General features: G+C 38.7%; 2 protein-coding genes across 5 annotated transcripts in view; one reads left to right on the top strand and one right to left on the bottom strand.

The window, feature by feature from the left end:
* nfatc3a (nuclear factor of activated T cells 3a) overlaps window positions 1–6,295 on the top strand; it is an 85,473-nt gene extending 79,178 nt beyond the window's left edge. Inside the window, exon 10 of the mRNA XM_061667819.1 lies at window positions 3,453–6,295. Within this exon, the coding sequence (XP_061523803.1) occupies window positions 3,453–3,535 (83 nt within the window). The 3' untranslated portion in view covers window positions 3,536–6,295. The remainder of the gene's footprint in view (window positions 1–3,452) is intronic.
* Window positions 6,296–6,877: 582 nt separating this feature from the next.
* Window positions 6,878–22,990, bottom strand: part of esrp2 (epithelial splicing regulatory protein 2) — a 31,670-nt gene continuing 15,557 nt past the window's right edge. For 3 of the 4 annotated variants that reach the window (XM_061667826.1, XM_061667840.1, XM_061667832.1), the window contains 8 exons: window positions 21,534–21,576; window positions 19,704–20,005; window positions 17,324–17,551; window positions 17,052–17,250; window positions 13,268–13,454; window positions 11,907–12,105; window positions 9,390–9,490; window positions 7,579–7,668 (listed from right to left, as the gene is read on the bottom strand). In XM_061667826.1, coding sequence (XP_061523810.1) covers window positions 9,404–9,490; window positions 11,907–12,105; window positions 13,268–13,454; window positions 17,052–17,250; window positions 17,324–17,551; window positions 19,704–20,005; window positions 21,534–21,576 — 1,245 coding nt within the window. In that variant the 3' untranslated portion in view covers window positions 7,579–7,668; window positions 9,390–9,403. Of the gene's footprint in view, window positions 7,669–9,389; window positions 9,491–11,906; window positions 12,106–13,267; window positions 13,455–17,051; window positions 17,251–17,323; window positions 17,552–19,703; window positions 20,006–21,533; window positions 21,577–22,990 lie in introns of all 4 variants that reach the window. The other variant, XM_061667849.1, reaches the window with a different exon arrangement.

Genomic DNA, 22,990 nt, shown 5'->3' with positions numbered 1-22,990 from the left:
TCAAAAAGCACACGCGTGCACACACGTCACTGAACACAATGTAGCGAGTGGATGTTATTCGGCAAATGGCGATAACTGGACTACCTTCTGTTTGTTTTAATGTTGCACATTGTTACATGATGCGCTTTTTGTGGCCTTTAAGGAGGTTTATCGCCGTGTTTATAGTCGAGCTCTGGAACATTTTGCTTTTACTCTTGTGATGACTCTATTAACCGCTCAATTTAATCACGTATAAGAGAATCTGATAAGATTTTGTTTTTAGATTTTACAGCGCAACTGTAATGAAAATTTGCAACACTAGAAAATTAATAGAGCACATCAAACATTTTAACAAATGCTTCTTTTAAGAAAAAAAATTGCATTTATATTTAGTGTATTTTGTATATGATGGGTGTACAATTTAATAATAATTTATAAGTGTATATAATTTATCATGTATAATGCGCATTTTCCCCCCAAAAAATGTCAAAAGTCAATGGTGCGCATTATACATAGGTATAAAAACAACTGTCACATTTTATAAATGTATGCCGCCATCTAGAGGTTATGAAAAAGCTGTACACTTTCATTCCAATATGCCACCGCCACCTAGAGGTTATGAAAAAGCTGTACACTTTCATTCCAACATGCCACCACCACCTAGAGGTTATGAGAAAGGTGTACACTTTCATTCTAATACAACACCGCCACCTAGAGGTTGTGAAAAAGATGTAGCCTACACGTTCATTCTTATATGACAGGGGTACGTATGACTGCATATATATACAGTTGTGCTCATAAATTTACATACCCTGGCAGAATTTGTGAAATATTGTTGTTTTTCTTTTGTTTTTGTTTTTCAAATATGACTAATGACTGAACAACAGCCATCATTAATTTCTTTATGGTTATGTTTTGTTTGATGATAAAGCTTTTCTTAAATGCTTGACAGTTTAATTTGAATTCCATTAAAATACAATTAAATGTGTTTCGCCTAACCCTTCATGTTTTTTTCAAATAATTTTACCCATCTGACAAATTTTGCCAGGGTAATCAAACATATGAGCACAACTGTGTTTTCTCATTTACTAAATAAAAGTAGGGCTGTGAATTTTAAAATAAGAACAAGTAAATACAAAGTACATATTACGTGTTTAAAAAAAAGTGCTTAACTTCAAAATAATGATTTGAAAAAAATACAGATATTACTTCATGTTTTGATCGTATATGTAAAAGCAAAATCATGCATTGTAAAAATGACTTATACAAAGGTAGAAGGGGTTTCAAGAATTTTGTGGTCAACTTTGGGGGTGCTTATTGTACATGGGTGTGCACTATGCATGAGAAATTACGAACTTACTGTAAAATAACTTGCATTACAATAATAGTTTTTTTTACATTTGTAATTGGAAATTTAGTTGAATTCATTGAATTCTACTGATATATACAGAATATTATCTGTTTGTCTACTAATTTCAAGTAATTACATACAATTAGTGCTAAAATTATAATATAAAATGTGATTATTTAACATGGGTATTGATTAACTGTATTTAACTGTACTGATCTATTTGAATTGAATAGGTCTATTCCATTCAGGTTAAGTGTTTTCATATAATAGTTTTTCATAACATTATTTTAATATAATAATTATATTTATTTTTACCTATATATAGTATAATTTATATTAGGGATTGGGGAGTACCGATAGCAGATATCGGTATCAGGCCGATACAGGCCTTATTTCAAGGTATCGGGTGCTCGTGAAAGGTTACCGATATCAGCCACCGATACGAAAGGCAAAAAAATCAGTCTGAAAAAAGTGGTATCGAACATCGCTAATTTATAGTCGATTTGATGTATAATACATGCATACACACATACTTATGTTATATAGTTATTGCATTAAATCAAAATTATATTTTTGTTTATTTATCCATTTGATTAATTTAAACAAGAAAAAGCTTAAAACTTTTATATTAAGAATACCATATTATGTATATCATTATAGTCGATTACAAAAGAGTTGCTTCCCCCCCCCCCATCATGTTTCATTGCTCCTTTGGCTTTGAGAAATGACACTGTTCTTCGGATAAGTTGAGGCATGCATGGGCTTGTTTTGCAGCAAATTTCTGAACATGACGTTAGCGCGAAAGGAGGCAAAAAGAATGTGTGCTTCCCTCACCAGCGGATAGACAAGCCGGAGTCGTCTTCCCCGAACCAAACCAGCCGATCCGGCCTCGTCACTGGCGTGTCGCCAAGCTTAAACATTAAAGAGGGTGCGGGAATAAGTCAAACGCTCGACGTATGCATGCATGGAAATATGACATGTGGCATTCGTAGTTGGCAAGGACAACGTAGGTCACTAAAGTTCACCTTGATAAAGGTCATGGGGTTGTGCTGCGATATCGTAAGCTCTCTGAACTTTTCGGGAAAAATATTACTAATGAGGGGAAAAGAGAAAACTCTACTTTCAGAATATGAAAAAACAAAAGGACAACCGGAATTGAAATAGTTCAGTAGTCGTATTCGGAAATTGGCCTAAAATTCCATGGAAACTTTATGAAAATAAAGTTGTTATTTTCTGAGTGTAAAGTTATAATTTATGGACATAAACTTAAACATATGCCATGACCGTATACCTCAATTAAAATGATGATAAACATTCACAGTTGTGGTCAGATAAGGATATATTTGAAAGAACAACATTGTAACTTCATGTCTTTCTTATTAAAAACAGTTGTGATATGTTTTTTTACTGGTGCCCTTCTGTGTCATTTTATTAGGAAAAAGTTACTGGTGGGAAAAAAAGTGCATTTTGCGAGAGGAAAAAAAACACACAACCTACTATGTGAAAATAATTGTAATTTAAAAAAAAACAATTTGTAGAGTTAAGAAAATGTACCGGTAGTTTTTTTGTTTTTACATTTTCTCACTCATTTTGCCTTTTTTTCCCTCTTGTCAACGTGGCCCTAATACTCCATAGTAGTACTTAATTGTCATTTTAAGTAGTGCGATTGAAAACAATGTCATATAATGTCATTTCAACAGTCAGTCAAGCATAGGACACTTTTTCGAACATAACATTTAGCTTTTATTTTGACCCCTTTTAATGTGAAAAGGTAAAGCATGAAATTTGAGTGTGTAAATATGAAAATGTGTGTGAAAAGTAGGCTTCCACCTCGAGTGTGGCATCCTGTTCTTTCCCCAGCATGCACCGAATGAGGCTCTCAACACGTGGAAAAAAACTGTTGCAAATAAGGAATTTTGTTACAGTAATAACATGGTAAAATAGAATGTATGTTTTTATAGAACACAGTACTGTACAGTGCTATTTTTCTCATTAAAAACCATGTAAAAAATGTTTGGGGTATTTATCAGTGGTATGCAATTTCATTTCAATTATAATAGTTGATTTGTGTTTCAGAACAAAGGTACAACTACACTATTCTTTTCTTCTTTCTTTTCCGCAGTGAACGAGATCATCGGTCGAGACATGTCGCAGTTGCCCAGCGCCCGCGGCCCCACACGATCGACCCACGGCGCCCAGTCGTAGCTCACAGACCGGACGCAGACTTCAACTCCCACAATGCAACACCCATCAGGACAGCTAAAAAATACTGCATACCAAAATCAAGAGTGTCGATTTGTGTGAATTTTTTTTTTTTTTTACAAAATCACCCTTTTTTTTTGAAGCGATCAAAGCATTTGTAATCCCAGCAAGGAGTAGAAGAAGAAGAGGCTCAACATTCCGCAACTGTCAATCACCTGTAAATCTCTGGACATGAACGCGGTTGCTGTCATCACTTTTAACGTTTATAGAAATAGACTGCTGGGAATGCTGATAACTGCCTTACTATTATTGTTATTATTATAGTGAACCCCGCTATTTGTGGGCAATAGGGAAGGTTGACACCAACCCAAAAAAGTGGTTTGTAAATACCCATAGATGCCACAAGATGGCAGGAAAGCACTTTTTTCTATGAGACAAAAGCTATGTCCTGACAAAAGGAAACTCCTCCCCTCCTTTCAACATAGTTGCTTGGCCACCAGATGTCGCCAAAGCATTATGTTTCCATTAGGCATGCCTTGGCCTGAACACAAAAACAGCAAATATTTGTATTATTATTATTACTACCTGTGTAGCAGCATTGAATGGCAGCAAGTTTCCCTTTCCAAAAAAGTTAAAATCTTCAGACACCATTTTGTTGACAAGATACAAGATGGCTGCTCTTCTTCTCGGTGCAATAGATTTTCCCAGTGTGCCTTGTTTGCAACAAGACAAACTTTGTCCAAGTATTTTGTAATAAAAATATAGTCCACAAAATGTCATCCAACATCTGGATGTGAAGACGTCTTCCATGTCCTTTAAAAAAAAAAAAAAAAAAAAAAAAATTAGAATTTTTTTTTAGAGAATAACCACAGCAATAACACTCAAATTGGACTGTTTTTCCCCCGTCGGCCTTATGATGACGAGTCTATGCATTCACCTTAAGCCTAACAAGCCTTCACAACCCCGAAATATGAACCCTGTAAAGCAGGGGTGGGTAACCTCTGGACCCACCGGAACAAATGATCAAGCTCCGCCTTGTCATATTTTTTTCTGAAATTTACTACGGCCCTCAGAGGATTTAATGAGAACTGAGGAAACCCACCGCTGATCTGACCTGAAGACAGCCAAGGCCCACATTGTGTCTGTGTACGTGTGTGTGTGTGTGTGTGTGTGAGAGAGAGGGGTGTTCATACCAAATCTAGACAAAAGTCCTATTTTCAAGTACATGTGTACTTAAAGCTATGCAAAGTACAGTAAATATGACAAAGGAGTTACTTTAACTTCACAGCAGTAGAATGAGAATTGCTTTTTTAGCTTGCCTTAATTCGTTTTTTGTCAATGTGTGCTGGTTTTTTTTCATTTTTTTTTTTTTAATGGGCAGGACAAAGCGTAGATTTTGTTGGTTGTTTTTAAAGCTTCAAAACAAATCAAGAAACTGCGTCGTCTTCGGCCACAACCAAAGAGCGAACAATACAGCGTGTTCCCACTTGACAAAAAGAGACTGTACTCAACTCTATTTTTGATACTTTTTTTTTCAAATGGATGTCATTAATTTAAATTAAAAAAAAAAAAAAGGTTTGGGGGCATATACTGTATGAGTGTTGAACGATATATATATATATATATATATATATATATATATATACATATATGACAAACAAAAAAGACGACACGTATGAGATGACGTTGACAACCTTTGCAGCTTGTTTTTTTTCCTTTGTTACCCGTCTGTATATGACCTAATTTGTACAGAAATAATCAAAATAAAAAAAATCATTAAAAAAAAAAAAGGGAAATGCAGGTTTAGCTGATGTTTACCAAGCCTTGTATTGTCAACTGTTGTATATTTTGTATGTTAAAGGTTTTGTTTTTGGTTTTTTTTTGCAATTTTTAAGACTGCAGTGCTTTTGGAACTTATTCAAAGGGAATAACTTGCCTCATGCTGTAGGTTTCCAAAGTAGTGACTATCAATAAAATGAAAAAAGAAAAAAAAAGTTAACCTTCCCCTTATATTTTTTTCCTCCCACTGAGTTTTTAATTACTTTTTAAAAAATTTGATTGGCTGAGTGACATCACATGGGAGGAGTAACAATGCATGTGATTGGTCTCTGTATTTCTTGTGTGCTGTAATGATCAGAAGAATATGAAGGATTTCAGGCTTAAATAGAGCCAATTAATAATAAAATGTAAAGTGAGTCATTAAAAAAGCTGTTGAATAGGATTGATTTATTTTAGATTAGTTTTAATTGAGAGTTTAATAAATTGACGTTTCAACGGGACCTTTGATCCGTTAATTGTGAAATAATCACCAGGGTTAAACATTAACAGAGCAAATGGTTGGTGGCCCACTGAAACCTGCATCACGGTAAAGACAAACAGCTTCGTAAAAACCATGTGACTTGCATAATTTGCATGTTTGCCTTCAAATGCTGCTGATACAAATGCATAAATGATCCTAACTACTCAAAACCATTTCACATTTGTCTTTATACATGCATAATAACGGTAAAGACGTGGTTGTTCTGACACTAACATAGTCGTACATACCTCAGAAATACAACCATCTATTTTGCTGTCTGATATTGTGTGAATGCAAAATGGCTGCCACATCCTAGCACCTCAGATCACAGATCCCTCTGGTGTATTGCAAAATAATGAGGCTCCCTCCAGTGGCATTAACGGTAAAGACAACTTGAGTGACAGGACCATTTGTAAAAGAACCATTAAAAAAAAAAAAAAAAAAAAAAACTCTTAAGACACTGAGATGCATTTGTGTTCATTTTCATGCGAATGTTAAACATTTGGAGAACAATCCTGTATATACAAAAATGTAATTAGCAACTTCAGAAAACATGTTGCAAATAAAGAAACACATTTATAACACTGAGCCATTAAATGTGTGAAAAATACTATAGAACTTTTTTTTTTCTTTGAAATTATTACCCTTGGAATGACAGCTGCCAATAATTGAAATTCTAATATCAGCAACATTGTCGTTCAAAATTATAGTCATTGGGGTTAGTTATTGATGAAATTATACAAAAATGACCGATATATTCAGCTTTTTTTCCACAAAAAAAGAAAAATCACACTAGAAAAACTGAACTTTCATACTATCCACCAATCCATTTATTTATTTTTAAACCTCTTGTGCTCAGGGGGGTCACTTGAAGCTGAGCCCATGCGACTTTGGGCGAGATGCGGGATTCACCGTGGACTGGTCGCCAGCCAATCGCTGAAATACTACCATAGGGTTGACAAATTTTGGCATTTATCCAAGTCTACAGGTTCTCATTGAAAACCCATTGCACTACATAGTAAGCGCGCACACACACACACACCAAATAATCAATAACATTTTTATTGTTAACATTCGTATTCACAATTCTAATTATATATAGCAACATAGTGGACATACAAACAAACAAAAAGAAAAAAATATATTTCTCCTCAGCAATTGGAGGTTAAACAATAGAAGGGCCAGCCAGTGTTGCACTTTGGGTAATGTAGGCACTTTTTTTTTTTTAAGAGGGGAAAAAAAATACCCGTCAGTAGTTTTGGTACAGAAAATCAAAAAGTTGCTTGCTTCCTGTGAAGGATAAAAAATAAAAAAAATTCAAGTGAAGGTCTGTCATCTTTAATGATTTCATTGGAGTTGTGAAGTCCGAATGGAACAAAAAAGTCACTTCATTTGTTAATCAACCAGACAACTGGAGGTGGGGTGCCCAATTACAGAGAATCGTGCTTTTAAAATTCCCTCCTCTTTCTACTAGAGTAGTTTTATGGCTTTTGGCTGCCACTCTGCTCAAGACTGCACACAAAAGGACTCTAGCTTTGGACAAAATAATTATATCTAAAAAAAAATATTTTTTTTTAAAGAAAGAAAGAAAAAGGTTCAAGTGCGGACAAATGCTTTGGTAAGATGGAAGCAGCCATATACACGCGGTGGCCGGAAAGCGTTTGGAGTCAGTCAGTCAGTCGCAGAAGGCCAAGTGGATCCTTTGGCCGTAGAAAGCGTGACTGGAGCGCTCGGCCACCGCCCGGCGCGCCGCCTCCTCGCTGGGGAAGGTAACCAAGGCCTCGCCGCTGCACTGGCCACTGAAGTTGTACAGGATGAGGACGGCGTCCGGCTGGAGCTGCGCGGCAACAAAAACAAACAAAAAAAAAACAAAAGAAAAAAGGGGAAAAAAAGACGACACGCTCAAGAGAAACGAAAAGAAAAAGTCAATGTGCCTTTGCGGTGGATTTCAATGTACAAAACACCAGGGGGGAGCCTGCACGCACATCTGAGGAGGACCAGAAGATCAGAGAGAGAGAGGGCAGAGAGAGGAAGAGGAGGAGAAGGGGAGAGAGAGAGAGACACAGAGAGAGAGAGAGAGAGAGAGAGAGAGAGAGAGAAAATGGTGATGGGGAGGTTAAAAGAGGCCATTTGGATCCCAGAAGACGACTCGAAGCTCATGTTAATTTGTTTTAGCATGCTAGCTGCAGCTGCGAAACGGAGAAAAAGTGTCCAGGAAATCTAAAGCTGGAGAGGTGAGAGGCTTTTTTCCTTTCAGGATACAAAGTGCTGCGAGGTTGCTACAAATTTGCATAGGAGTGCTGAGTCATGACTAGCGTGTAGTCACCGGTCCTTTTTTTTTTAAACTCAACTGCAAAGAGTACTATTAGCGGTAATGCGCTTAATAGAGGAGGACTTTATACAAAAATACTTTTATTTTATATTTAAAAAAAAAAAAAAAAAAACTAAGGTGTTGTATAAATTGTACAGCAGTGGTTATCAAACGTTTTACACCAAGTAAAACCGCAAAAAATACTTAACTCTCCAAGTACTACCATCAGGACCAACATTAAAATACAGCAGTGCAGTAGTAGTAGTCCTAAGTGTTCTTCCAAAAAAAATCGAAAAAAAAAACAAGGCAGGTTTTATTCCACAGAAGTAGCTACATTTAATATTGTAATATTATGCAGTTTGATATTTAACATTATGCTTACATGAAGGAAAATAACTGTACTTAAAGATTAAAGTTAAGTAAAAAAAAAAAATGTGTTCTTCAAAATGTGTGTAAAAATTAAATACAAATGTATCTTACTTAAAAGTTAGACAACTGAAGTGTATTTATTATTTCAAGATTCTTTCACTTACCACTAGAGGGAGCTGAACCACACTGAGAAGAACTGCTGTACAGAATGTTCATTTTTTTTAACTCAACTCCAGTGTACTTAGCATCTATTAAAGGTAAGAGGTTTATCTCGAGAGGGGGGCTTTTGACAAATGAATGTTTAAGTGTTTAAATGTATTTATTTTATAACAAATGCAATAATCAAACATAATAAAAAAAATCTTTTGTACAATTAATTTCAGAGTACCAGGCATCAATTAGGGTTATGGTAGAGGCCCCAATTCATCGAAATAAAAATATAGTGTATTTTTTTTTCTCACCACCAGAGAATGCCAGGCATCTAACCTGGACCCAAATTAATGACAATATAATGTAATAAGTAAAATATATTTTTAAAAAAGGTATGCGTCATGGTCGTCCGTGTATAAGTTTTTGATTGACGCTTTGTCTTCCTGCTGTCCAGCAAACAGAAGCAAAGGGTTTCAAGTTGCATTCTTTCAAAAGACCAACAAGGGACGCCACCGGTCTGCATTGCTTTCAAGGGAAGGCTTCTGCAGCTTCTCCTGTTCAGCAATTGACACTCAGCACTCCTCTAAAATGAAGCAAGAATTTACAGTAGTCGGGAAACATGCAGACCGACAAGCCGAGTCAGAGAGCACACGAGCGCCACGGCGCCGATCAAGCGAAGGAACGGGAGTCGTCGGTGGGGCGGGCCGGGAGGTTCCGGAGCCTCTTACCTTGGGGTGAGCCCCTACAGACAGAGCCATTCTTTGGGCTGAATCAGACTCCTGGCCTGTTCGCTCATCTGAACCATGCTGCCGTACTCCTCGGGGGTGTACTACACATAGCATGATAACCAACATGGTCAGCCTGCCAATGGCACATTTACACACGCAAACACAGCTTACAAGGACGAGGTTTTTAAGAGGCCCTCAAACTGCCAGAGAAGGATCCAATTAAGCATACAAAACAAGACCAGTGGTACCTCAACTTGCAAGTGACCCGACTTTAGAGTTTTTCGAGATACAAGGCAATGCTGCCTATTTTATTTTTTATTTGAGTCGTCAAGTAGTATAGAACAATAATGTAGTAATGTACAGTAGTAGTGAACAATTATTGGGAAAACTATTGAATAATTATTCCCACCAAAACTGCAAATTGCTTCCTTCAAGGTTTGTATTGCCCATTAATAGTTGAAGTTATGTTAAAGAAAAATTACACTGTGTATTTAAAGCAAAGTAGATAACTTAAGTCTGCTAGCTTAATGCTAACACACAATGTAAAATGCTATAGACAGGCTAGTGAAACTAGCAATAATGTCACGCTACTTTTAACCCTTTAACAATGGATAATTGAACACAAATGGTGCATCAAAACACGTACAGACAATACAACCATACAGGCATATTTTCTTTATCGTCAACGAAAAACTATTACTACTCCAGATTACTGAGTTTGTATTATACTGCACCCAGGTGGCAAAGCTACACACACCAGAAGGAGCACAATTTCAATAGGCATTGAAGCATGAAATCATCATACACAAATATGTTTAATAATTAAAGCATTTATTATTACTGTATTTTTTATAGATTACAATACTGTTTAATGCTATTTTTATTATTAAAAAACATGCTACAAAAATGTTCGTTAGTGCTAATCTTGCGATCAACTTCTTAAACACCTAACCTATAATTCCAATACAATAAGCTGGCAATTTTTTGACTTGAGTTCGTTGTCACATTTCTGTGGGGCCAATTATGTATTACTCGTGCACTCACTGTAGTTGTCTCGCCATGCTGCACAATTTGCATATACTGGCCACTCATGCCAGAGTAGCATCTGCTCCATTTGCACACTGATTGAGGAGTATCTGTAACATTTGCACAACCAACATTGTCCCAGATGATCGTACTACTCGTCACTTTAAACCGCATACACTCCTTGAAGTCTCAGCGCCCTTTGCACAATGGTCATTGCACCGGACTATTGCAATATTAGTCATTCGAACTGCTCTAAGTGCTAGAGGACTCTGCATCTTTTTGCACAATTGTTTTTTGTCAATGTCTTTATGTCCCCAAAGTGTTCTGTAAATTGACTGTCTGTTGTACTAGAGCGGCTCCAACTACCGGAGACAAATTCCTTGTGTGTTTTGGACATACTTGGCAAATAAAGATGATTCGGATTCTGATTTCTGGGGCTTCATACGCAATATTCACCAGCCGCTTGCAACTACGTCAAGTAAACAAATGACACCCCATTGATTGTGGTCTGCCAAATTGAAGCACAGGATGTCAATATGTTTAGGGGTAATGCGCACCCATGTAACAGTCAGCGGTTTTAAAAAAGTAATTGACATGCTAACTTTGTTTAGATTATTTTCTTACAGAAACCCATTCGGGTAGAAAACTAGCTAGGCTTCGACCAGCAGGGTTAGGCAAACATTTGTGCTCAAGGGCCACATTTTTTTTTATTATTATTATTATTTTTTTAATTTATTTATTATTATTATTATTATTTTTTTAAATGGACAGATGGGCAAGGTCATTTGAAAATGAGTTTTTGTTTTATATGTAAATACTTTTTCAATAAAAGTATTCTTCATGGTTCAATTTATTATCATCACATTAAATACAAATTACAACATGTAATTTTTCTATTTCACAATTTTTGTATTCTTAAAATGAATAAATTACAGGATTAATAAAATAGTGTTAAATGTAGAGTGATTGTAAAATGTTTCAATTTTTTTTTTTAATTTACAATAAATGATCAATGATGATAATCTGTAGTTCAAAACGGCCAAAATAACTTTTGTCATATTTAGTTGGAAACAGTGAAATTGTACGCTTTAAAAAGTATGTAAAAAAAAAAAAAAATGAATCAATCAATAATGCCCATCCATAGTAGGTGATAGAAGCCAACTCAAGCCTCACACATGGTTCAAAATGAGAAAAAGCAAAGAAGCTCCAAAAAAATAAAATAAATAAAAAATAAAAAACACCTAAAATCCAGCCACTCTCTCTCGAGTCAGTTATATTGAGTCAAACTTCACAGAGCTCCACCTCATTCGGCCTGGCAGCAAAGGATTATGGGAAGCAAACAAGGACTTGAAATGCCGAGTACAGTGTTCCGGCCACTGTTTACGCCAATCTCTCAGCATCAACGTGAAATCATCCATTCATCCATCCATTTTCCGAACAGCTTATCCTCAAACCTCACATCTCTTCAATTCACCTACATGTGGTACTGACCTGGTATCCCTGGAAAAAGCTGAGGATGTCCTTGACCCCCGTGTTGTAGGGAAGGCCTTGCATCCGCACCAGAGCTCCAGGTTGGGGCAGCACCGGGGAGGAGGCGGCTGCCGCCACTGCGGCGGCATGGTGAGGCTGGGCTGCCACAACCGATGGGGGGGCAGTGAAATAGCTCACTGTGGAGGGGGACACTGGGGGGCTGCGGAAGGAAGCAGACAGGTGATTAGTTGAAAGTTTGTTTTTATTTAAATGGTTGTGGTTAGAGCGCTCAGATTAAGAAATCTACAGTCCATTTCACACTGCCATAAACCTTTATTTGTCAGTGTCACTGTTCTGTATAAACAACACAGGATTTTTCCACCTTCGGGGTTAGCATCAGTACTGTAAGAAAGGTGGTACAACAGCTGGATACTATGTCACTGTAAAAAAAGGTGCACACAGTTGTGTCAATTTCCCTTGTGGAGGATTGTCTATTACGATGCGGCAATTTTGTAGAAGCTAATATGTTTTGTAGTCAAGTGATTCCCAACACTGTGGTGTGGCAAATTAGTGTTACCATGGGTGATTATCCAATTTCATTTAATTGGTCCAAAAATTAAGATCTCTGTGTGCCTTTCTTCAATTCCTGCAAGTATACGAGCTTTGTGTTCAACTCAGTGGGGCCACATTTCACATAGAGCAGGAACATTTATTTGTAAATTGTAAATAAGTAAATTGAGATCATTATTACCTCAGTGTATACTTTCTGATATTTATTTGGTGGTTGGCCGGGAAATTGTTTTCATACTGTATATATCTATTAATAATTTAATTTCAGGGGTGTAATTGCATAATCTAATGAACAGAGGATGTAGGTGGTTTAAGCAGAGCTGGCCAGCATCCTGAGATCATTTATGCTAAATCCTTTTTATCCAAAAAACAAAAACAAAAAAACAAAACAAAAAAAGAAAATTACGAGCTATTCTTTTAGGAAGGTAACTATATGCGCCCTCAATTCTGGATGGGAAATACTGGACTGTAGTCAGCAAAAATGTGTACTACTGGGCAGCAACCGGCAGAGTGTGTAGTTGTATAGTATCTCACTTACTGGCTAAAGAAGCGGTAACTGTACAAGAACAGAAATCCTAGAACGTGGTAACATTTTTGTTAGAAATCTTTTTTTTTTTTTTTTTTTTTTTAAGATATGGCATGTTTGTGGGAAAAGAACACTTTTAGTGATATAAGTATATATTACTAAAAACAAGGCTTACTCTATTCAAATTAATGCTATTTAAAAGATTAACCTGTTACCTGACCATTAGTTTTGTCATCGCTCATCAAGAAAATGGAGCCAAAATCAAGGAAACGCGTGATGTGCATACCTGGGATAGTAAGCTGTGTAGTTCATGTTCATGTAGAGGTGAGGCTGAGGGGAGTAGTACGCCAAGGCGGGGCTGTGTGTGGCCTGATGAGTTCTGGGAGCGGCCAGCAGAGGGGGCTGGTAGAGGGCGGCTTCGGACAAGATGGCAGGTTGGGTGGGGAAAGCGTAGGCTGTAGGGGGAGATAAACCTAAAAGAGGGACAAACGTCCATTATAGAGCACATTTAACAGCCAGAAATGTTACAGTTCAATTTCATAAAACACATGAAATACACATGGTTAAAAAAGCCAGAATTAGCCAGAAGGCTAGTTTTCATCTGTCGTCCCCTGGCCATGATGTAAAAAAGCCGTAAAATACATCTACAAGACAATATAATACAGGATACATAATCAAAGACTTACTATACTATTAAGAGATAATAAAACCACAAATAATTTGATCATAACAAAAAAAAAAAAAAAAAAAAAAAACATCATAACATACTTGTCTTTTAGTGTTGGCAGCTATAGGTGCTAACCAACCACATTTTCAGTTTTTTTGTGAAGGCCTTGTATGTTCTAAGCAGTTTAACCTCCTCAGGTACTGAGTTCCACTCACCAGCGCTCCTCACTAGCCAGGCTGACTGACTGAAAGTGCTCCTGCGCAGAGGAATGAGACAGTCACCTCTGACAGAGCCTCGAGTGACACGCTCAGAGTTGTTTCTTTGGCTGATGAACTCAGCCAGAGGAGCTGGAGCCAAATCATGCAGTACTTTACAATTAAAATTTAAATCTGCAAATATGTGAAGACTGTCCCAGTTTAAAAGACTTTTTTTTTTTTTAAATTGCACAGTGATGATAGTGCCTTGGTTTTTTTATCCATCACTTTAATTACTTGTTTGTACAAAACTTCCAATGTTTTTTTTGCATTCTGACCAGCCTGGGACCAACTGGTTATGCAATAGTTAAAGTGACTAAGAATCATTGAATGCAAGTACATTTTCGCGGCTTCAGTTGACATTTCATTTCGAATTGCACGAAAAGTTGTGAATCTATTATTAACCCAAGCTATTTGTATTGGCTGACAATTTGCATTTTTCTCCATTAACAAGTATGTCGGGGTCAGGTGATACTCTATTTATTTTAGTGAAATACATGCCTACAGTTTTAGAAACATTTAGCTGTAGACAGTACTCCTGCAACCAAGTTGTGACACAGGACATTGTATTCGTGAGTTTAGCAGCAACAGTATCTTTGGAGCGACCAAGAACAAAGAAAACCGTGTCGTCTGCATACATTACGCACTCTGCTTCAGAACAAACAGTGGGCAAATCGTTGATATAAAGACTAAATAAAAGGGGGCCTAATATTGATCCCTGAGGGACTCCAGAGGTTAGCCTAAGATACTCTGATCTGCAGTTGTTAACTGATACAGATTGTGTTCGGTCATGCAGATATGATTCAATCCAGCTCACAGCTTTGCGAGAGAAGTTACATTTTGAGTGCTTGGTAAGAAGAACAGAGTGATTTACTGTATCGAAAGCTTTCCTGAGGTCCAAGATCACCGCCCCTACAACTCCACCCTTGTCAAGAGAAGATTTTATTTATCTCAATGAAGAGGCATGTAGCCATTTCAGTGGAATGTTTGGATCTTAAACCAAACTGCATGGCGTGGCGAGAGGGGGAGCTGCTGATTAAATAATGGACAATCTGCTCTGACACCTATTTTTCTGCAACTTTGGAAATGGCCGGAAGAATGCTTATAGGTCGGTAGTTATTCAGAGAAGTTGAGTCACCGGATTTAAAGACAGGGGTAACAATAGCAGATTTCCAGGCCTTTGGAAAGTGACCAGATGAAATTGAAATATTAATGATTGAGGCAATAGGAGTAGCAACAGTTGAACCTAGATCTTTGAGCATGCTCGTGTCCATTCCAAAAACATCCATTGCCTTAGATGGTTTGAGCGAATGAATTAAATCGATAACTTTGGTCTCAGTAATATTTGTTATAGTAAAGAACTGCGTTGCAGACAATGCAGGGTATTCCTTCCTTTGTTTTTACTGCAAACGTAGAAGAGATTTCTGACACAGATTCAATGAAGTATTTGTTAAAAGCATCAGCCATCACTTGAGGTTCCGTCAGGATGTTTCCATTTAATTTAATTTGCATTAGTTTTGTTTTATTTTGTGTATCACCCAATAGTTTTTAAATATAATTCCAGGTTATTTTGGAATTTCCCTTCGCACTATTCAAAGCAGTAATGAAAAAGTCAGCTTTAGATTTTCTTATTTCTTTCACTACCCTATTTCACAGTGAAATAAAGTGGTGTCTATTGTATCCTGATTTGACCGACAACTTTAAGGAATGATCGCGTTCTTTCATCAGTTTCAGAATAAATGTGTTTAACCAAGGGAGGCCATTCTTTCTAGCTTTTAGTTTAATTGTCCGTGTAAATTGTATAATAATTTCTTGTATTTTGTTGGCAGATTTAGAGCAATCCTCATCTAAATTTTTACCAGCGAGTAATACATCCCAGTTTACTTCTTGGATAGAATCTTGGAAATTTTGTTGTTCATGTTTTGGTATCCTATTGGATTCAGTGGTGGCCAAGGGTTTGAAGCGCTTTTTATTGAATTTTCTTGTGACCATTATAGGATTGTGATCAGACAATCCTGTGAGCATATTGTATGGCTTCAAGATCCTTTCTGGCCTATTAGTAAAAGCTAGATCAATCAGAGTTCGGGTGGAGTTTGTAATTCTCGTAGGGCCATTAATTACCTGAGTCATATCCATATCATCCATAACCCTTTTAAATTTTTTCCTACCTTTGTTAACTTCCCAATTAATATTTAAGTCACCCATTATTATCACCTCTTTTGCAAGATTGAGTTGTTCCAGTTGTTGTTGATTGAGTTGTTCCAGTAAAAAAATTTCATAAATTTTTTCCAGTTTTTCATAAAAAGCGGCATTTGATGAGGGAGGCCTATAAATAACTACAAGAATAAAAGACATTTGCTGTGACAAAGAAACAGTTAGTCCAATAAATTCTAATCCACTCATCTGTAACATGTATTTCATTACAATTAAAAGTGTCCTTTGCATAAATCATAACACCTCCTCCCTTAGAACCCTGTCTGTCGTTTCTAAACATTTTATAACCAGGTACAGATAGTATTGCTGAGGGCGAAGATTCATGGAGCCATGTCTCAGATAGGCAGAGGAAGTCAATATTTGTGTCAGTGAGAATTGACCTGATCACTTTTCGTTAAAATGCTTCGTATATTTAAGTGTGCACAAAGAATGCCTTTTGGTTTACGTGTTGAGTCCCATATTAATTTAGAGTTATTAACGGTTTGGAACACCCTGCCTTTCCGGTGCTTTAGTATATTCCATTTACAAAGCTGACTGTGTACTTCAGGCTGTCATTGTCACAATATAAACAAAGCTAAATGTCAGCATGGACATATTTACATACAAACAGCCTCTATCGAGCGTGAGGCTGTGGGCATCCAAGCAGGGAACAGTGTGAAATGATGCCAAAAACCCTTGAGGAGAGCGCTGTAGAGAGAGGGGGGGGGGAAATCATAGCTACCAATCTAATCTCTAAAAAGGAAGGAGCAAAGGGCAGTTTCCTTTTGTGCAGTCAAAACTGGCATCCTCTCTTCAAACTCACTCATTCTGACAAAAATGCACACAAAATCATAAATCAATTTAAGTATGCCCAGCTGATTTCTACTGTAAAGAAGACCGAAACGCTGCATTAAAATTTTGAATTTCTCTGTACTCAGTCAGTAGACTTCACTTACAGGGGAGTTTGCAAGGGGGTGGCGAAAGGCCGCTGCGGTTCAAGGTTCCTCCCATGAGCACAATGCTCATCTCCTCCGTGGAGCACTGGAACACCTCCACGTAGCGGTCCTTCATTGTCTTCTTGTGGCACTTCTGGGACACCAGGAAAGCCTTCTCTGAGGACTTCATCTGGATGAAGGCGTCACCTGAGGGTCGGCCCTGAAAAAGAAAATCAATCAGTTTTTTCATGAAGCTTTGGACGTGTGAGCCCGAGGTCTAGCCGTGGACTCACCTGCTGGTTGAGGACCATGTGCACTCCGTGGGGTTTGATGTCTGCGGTGTGCTCGCCCATAAACTCCAGGATGTCTTCGATGCCGGCCGTGTAAGGCAGGCCACGGAGGCGGACGCAGTCGCGAGTGCTGCTGGCCGTCGGGAGGAAGGGCGGCGTGGCGAGGACGGGGACGATGGACGAGGCGGGTAGTGTGGATATCAGAGGGGTGGACAGGTAGCGAGTCAGCACCTAGCAAGCGCAATAGTAAAGAACCAAAGTCAATCAGCGTGAGGAAGCCCAATTGGGGTGCCGTTGCTACCTGGCCGGTTGGTTAGAAAAACAGCCCTTTGACAATAAAAACCTAAGTAAAATTGCTTAGTGTGGTTAGCGTCATGAGAATCAGGTCTCATTTCTCCAATTTTTTGATGTGTCAGACTTTTTGTTCCATGTGTGCTTAAGAGGTGAATTGACTGACAATAACCAACAGGGTCAATATAAACTGACCATTATAACATGGTCTTAGATGGTACAAGTGTCCCTAATGTTGCGATCAGGGAATATACAGTACAAAGGCATCCGTTTTCTATAGCGCTCATTTTCATTAGGATAACAGCGGGTGAGCTGGAGCCCAGCTAGTTTGAGCAAAAGGCGGGATACACCCTGGACTGGTTACCAGCCAATCTCAATCCATATATAGACAAACTATTCACACACTCGTTCACACCTGCGGACAATTTAGTCTTCAGTGGACCTAACAATCACGTTTTTGGAATGTGAGAGGAAGACAGAGTGCCTGCAGAAAACTCACACAAGCACGAGGAGAACAAACTCCACACAGAGAGGAAAGTGCATGCATTCAAATCCCCAACCTAAGAACTGTGAGGCAGACATGCTAACCACTGCTGAATATACAGTACAGCGGTACTTTGACTTACAAGTTTCATTACTGTCATTCCATGACCAAGCTCGTAACTCAGTTTACTCATTAAATCAGTATTCTCCATCGAAATGAAATTGAAATTCCATTAATCCGTTTCAGCCCTCAGAAAAAAAAAATTGTTACATGTTCCTCAGAAAAAAGCACTCATTGTATAAAAACATAAAACCAGAATGGTAAAAAAAAATAAAAATGTATTTGTGCTACGAGTGTAATTACTGTACATTGGGACAAGGCAGAAGTCACATCGACAACAACTGTGCGCCTGAGCCATTGATTTCAAAGGGGATGTGGCCCAGTGAGTGACGTCAGGAATATGACAGGTTAGTGTCTGTGAGCGGTTGGATGCAAGTTTTGGCTAATGCCTGGATTAGACTATCAGACAAATGTGGTCTTTCATGATATCATTATGTCAGAGAACCGCCATAAAATCTTGCCGTATCTCGCTCAAACAGTGGCAAGATTACACGACGTGTTCTGATACCACTGTATTCAGTCTTTTATGATCACTGGGCTTTATCTTGTCAAATCAAACACTGTTGGGGAGGTGTGACCAGAAAATGTGTCACCCCTTCACTGCAACCAGATACAACCGTTACCATGGCGACAAGAAGTTGTCAAACAATGGATCGCTGCAACAATTTTAGGGAAAAAAAAGAAAACATGGGGGGGAATGTGCAGTGTCACCGGGTGCTTGCATTTCGGGCTGTCCATTCAAGGATTGCTTGGGGTATATGCTCACATACTTTTAATACGATACGGCCCGCAAGCAGGCAACAAAACCTTATGTAGCCACGTAAGCTAGTGCTAGCACTAACGTCTGTAAACATGCCGACATTCTGTCAAAACATGCTCTAAAACTTCGGTAAACATCGGTTTGTCCGCATGAATAAATGTTGGCAACGGTTACCAAGTATGTTGACAACGACGAGCACAGGAGGCGATTCGCCGGTGACACTACGTGATCCTATTGGTCGACATCAAGGTTCGTTGTCAGAGAGTTGTCGTTGATACATCAAACTACACGGAAGAGAGCATGCTAGATGTTTCATTTGTAGGGCCAAATCGTTGGTCGTGGATTATGCCACACTACAACAAGTTTTGTCGTTCTTGACAAAATATGTCAGGCCCAATCTGGGAAATCGCCCACGATACCTACTGGGGCTAAAATCCTGTAGTCTGATCTAGGCATTACTGGAGCTGCGTGTGAGTGTTTTCATTTTGTATTTGTGTGTTTGACGGTTTGTAGCATCCAATAAACAGCTGACTGGTGAAAGACTCTCCTTTGTTAGTCGCCACTACATTTAAACAGCGACATATCTAACCTAGAGACCAAACGACGACTTAAATTGCAGCACTCCTAAATCAAGGTACCACAGAACATTGGATTACTTTTAATAAAAATTTTGATTCGTCTGATGAGGACTCAATGATAGTGGTCATGGTTAGAATGTACCAACTGACCTGTTGCACCTCAGCCGCAGTGCTGCGAAAGAGCTCAATGTAGCGCTTGCCCAGGATCTGCCTGTGCTTCTTCATGGCATTCTGGGCGTAATCGTCGCAGGAGAAAAGCACAAAAGCATCGCCGGTGGGTCGCCCGTCGGGGTATTTCACAAAAAGCAGACCCTCGGCTCCATCTGTGACAGGGCTCTCGGGACCAAGGAAGTCCAGGACCTCCTGTGGTGTGGCAGTGAACGGCAGACCCCGCATGCGGACGATCACCTGGTTCTCTTTGGACAGGAACTGTGTCACCTCATTAGATGTGCCTGGTGGCAGAGGAGCACAAAAACGGAGAAACACTTGGTTATAAAATTCAGCATCTGAATGAGTGATTATAATGCCTCTTTTCCACTTCATTTGGTATTTAGTTTTCTACTTCAAATCTTAGATTGACCAGCTATGTCTGTCACAACATGTCACACAAAACTCTCCGCAACTTTTTTTTTCCTCTCCACAATGGCATTCTGCGGTTGGCATTTAGTGTTAGGTGCATTAGCGCTACTTTCTGTTCACAAGTGTACATTAATATGCCTTGTTAGAAAATGAGGGAAGAAAAAGTAGAGTTGTAAGTGCCAAAAAGAAAGGGACACATGCAGACTGAACATAGAGTTGAACCAAACAGTTTCGACTGTTTAAACCACCCCCATCTATACCAGTGATGTAAAGTGACAGGCAGAACAATTAAATGTTCTTCCACTAGATGGCAGAAGGTACAACAAACCTATATATCCACCTGTTGCCTGTTCATATATCAGAACATCAACAGCTTGGTGTTCAACTATACAGAACGAGATCTCACACAGAAAAAGAAAGTAAATTGAGTCGAGATCATCATTATTATATATATACTTTTTGTGATTTGTAAAATGTCTGCCTTGGCTCAGTAAAGATTGGGAAACACTGCACGGCATAAAGTCGGCTAAAGAGTGCCCAAAAAAGACAATTAAAATTTTTCTTTTAAATAAATAAAAAAGTACTGCTCACTGGAAAAGGAGGATTAACACAAAACTGACAAAATGCACTCAGTTAAGCGCAGACCACAGCTAGTGCTAAACATCTGGTAATGCCCATCTGACCCGATATTAAAAACAAAAGAAACGAAGAAAATTAAATAGTGGAATATGTAATTCTGATTGTTTAGGTGAGATTTCCAAGTGTATCCCTTTCCATTCCCCTTCATAAACGGTCTGGTCTGCTTGAACTATTTACTTAAAGGCCAATGTGTGTTAATCTACATCGATCTGAGCTCATTCTGATTAAAGTCCACCGTGAGTTTGGTTGTGAGCGCTCTCTGTTGTGTTAATGCTGCTCCGTGCACCTGAGGCCCTCGGCCCCGGCATTGTCTCTTCACACCCCCTTTGTATCAGCACTGAACTGCACTTTGGAGCGGTCGTCAGCCTGGCCCCCTTTAGGGGAGTGTGGACTTTGAGACTTAGCTGAACAGGTGAGGGTACAATTTCTCTCCTACTTGTCTGTGAGGGGTGGGCTAGAGGGACAGAAGGGAGGATAGTAGGGGGCGGGGGATTCAGCTCCTCACAAAGCATCTTTTATGAGTCCAAGATAAGCTGTTGGAGATCACTGGGATGACGCAGGCATACAGGAAAGAGCAAAATAAAACAATTCTTTTACAGCCATTAAGAAAGTTAGACTTTTAGAGGCGTGTGTGGGAGGACCTTGTTTTCTCATAGTAAAAAAATTAATAAAATAAAATTTGTAGGCCACTGCACCAAAACAAAAAACTTTTCACAATGACTCATGCACGTAGTGTGAAAGGGAGAACATTTTAAATCTGACCTCCAGCAATCTTGAGGAATTCTTCTCCTGTGGCCTTATAGACCTGTAAAGACAAGGAAAGTGGTTTAGGCTTTAAACTTAAAAGACTGAACATTATCAGGATAAACAGATGGTTTATCATAATTCTTCGACAAAACGTATGCAGCGTGTATTGCTTTTAGATATTCACTTGGTATCCCTCAAGGGGGAGAACATCTCTGCGGTACCTCCCAGAATCTTTATTACACCACAAGTCGCAACAGGCAGAGAAAGCACAAAAGAACTCCAACTAGGTTGAGGAGGAAAGCTCCTGCTGCTGGCATCACATCTCCTCACAAATAGGCATGGGTCAGTTACCGGTTTGATGTATACCATGGTTTTAAAACCGCTAAACCATTTGATTACCGGTATATGTTTTTAGTTTAATCTTCAAAGAGAGTCCAAGCCACGTCCAGCATGCAGCCATTGTGTTATGATGAATCCCACTTGAGTTCTAAACAGTAGTGATGTGTCAGTCGCGAAGGAAATGGCTCTAACATCCGGATCTTTGACGTGAACAATGACAGCTGGCTCGTGACTGGGTGCCGCTTTCATCGTTCCCTTAAGACAGACCCCGCATGTGATTGGTCAATGTGTGGCGCCGTCTCTCTCTCTCTCTCTCTCTCTCTGTCTGTCTGATTGCGCCGAGCAGAGATGGGGAGGGAGAACACCCAGCAGCAGACAGACGGAGGAAGGACGACGAGTGAGAAACCGAGAAATGGCCATAAGTGAAGACACAAACGTGCTGGTAAGGAATAGTTACGAAAATGAGTGATACCAGGAAAATGAGTCAAATGTGGACACATTTAAGCTTTAATGACAATACAAAGGCAGTGTAAAATCTGCAGGAAAAAAAAACTCTCATCGGGCTGCCTGGACAACCTGCTTTGGCACCCATCTGTGCAATGAGAAGAATAAAAGAAAAGCATATGAACCTGGTATTAATGAAGATTCCAGGGAGTCTAATGCAACTGTTGCACATTGTAGCAATGTCAGTCCCTTCTGAGACAACCTTCTCCAAAACAGGAGACAAAAAATTATTTTCTTGTGTTGTGTGTTTTGCAGTGACTGGTATTTTTCTTTATATTTGTTTAATAGAACAAAATTAAAAGCTTAAAATATTAGTTCAACTCCAAACAGTTATGTTTGTTTTTGTATTTTGTTTTACTATAGCACCAAGTAGCAAAAATAAATGAATGGATATTTTTATAATAAAGAAGATATATCAATCAAAATTTATTTTTTGCAAACTAAATTTTAAAAATCTGAAGAGCCATTCGGGAGCCAAAAGAGCCGGCTCTTTTTAGTGAACTAATCCAAGAGTCGGTTCTCCAAAAAGGGCTGGAATTCCCATCACTACTAAACAGGACACGCCCTGCTCCAATCAGGATACCCGCTGCAATGATTGGCTGCTGGCAGCCAGGCATCCTAGAGAGCAC

Source organism: Phycodurus eques, chromosome 2 (assembly GCF_024500275.1).
Source record: "Phycodurus eques isolate BA_2022a chromosome 2, UOR_Pequ_1.1, whole genome shotgun sequence".
NCBI lineage: Eukaryota > Metazoa > Chordata > Actinopteri > Syngnathiformes > Syngnathidae > Phycodurus > Phycodurus eques.
The sequence above is the reverse complement of the archived record's forward strand: the minus strand, read 5'-3'. Positions and strand labels throughout refer to the sequence as shown.